Here is a 766-nt window from a genome sequence, read left to right on the forward strand (position 1 = left end):
GTAAAAAATGAAAAAAAGACCTCAGTCATGAAGGGGTTAAAGTACATAAACCTTGGGGAATGACCCCACACAGATCTCAGATGCAGCAAGGACCTTCTCACCACTGCACTGATCTCTGTCGCATCAGATAGTGTTGACATTCATCTTTCCACCAGGTATCTGTGCTGTGGTGTGCAGGAACGACAGGCTGTTAAAAATGAAATAGAAAGGCATGACAATTCTCCAGTTAATCTGTAATCACTTTGGTTAAAAACTATGCAGAGGGGTTTTTGTCTCCCCTGCATCTGAGGTTGGTGTGGAGTAGAGCTGCAACAGTTAATCGATTTAGTCGATTAAAATCGACGATTGAAAACGTTACCAACGTTTTCGATCGTCGATTCGTCGGCTATCAATTGATTTTCCTGTTCAGGGCTCGACACGCGGCCTGAAGCACACGTCACACGCTGCTCACGTACCGCTGCGCCCGCCGTGCTCACAGGACACCTCCCACCGCACGCTGCTCCCGCCGTGTCCACAGGACGCATAAGCCACGCCCACCGCTGAAGCCTGTTCGCGGCTCCACACTCAAGCCCCGCACGCCACGCCCACCGAACGCCGCAGCGGTCCAGCTCCCGACGCTCCTCACATCTAGCCGGGCCGATCACATGACGGGTGCCGGGGATGTGAGCGTGACGGGTGTCAGCCGTGGGACAGAGACTATGGCTGGGGACGAGCCGGCATCTATGGAGGGAATGCTCAGACAGTAAGTGCCCCGACCCCCCCCCCC

At 54.4% G+C, this 766-nt stretch overlaps 1 protein-coding gene across 1 annotated transcript in view; it reads left to right on the plus strand.

Moving 5' to 3' along the window:
• The first annotated feature begins 644 nt into the window (after positions 1–644).
• Positions 645–766, plus strand: part of CUNH18orf21 (chromosome unknown C18orf21 homolog) — a 17,033-nt gene continuing 16,911 nt past the window's right edge. The window contains exon 1 of the mRNA XM_018563583.1: positions 645–742. Coding sequence (XP_018419085.1) covers positions 645–742 — 98 coding nt within the window. The remainder of the gene's footprint in view (positions 743–766) is intronic.

This window comes from Nanorana parkeri, unplaced genomic scaffold, assembly GCF_000935625.1.
Source record: "Nanorana parkeri isolate BGI_ZX_2015 unplaced genomic scaffold, ASM93562v1 scaffold678, whole genome shotgun sequence".
NCBI lineage: Eukaryota > Metazoa > Chordata > Amphibia > Anura > Dicroglossidae > Nanorana > Nanorana parkeri.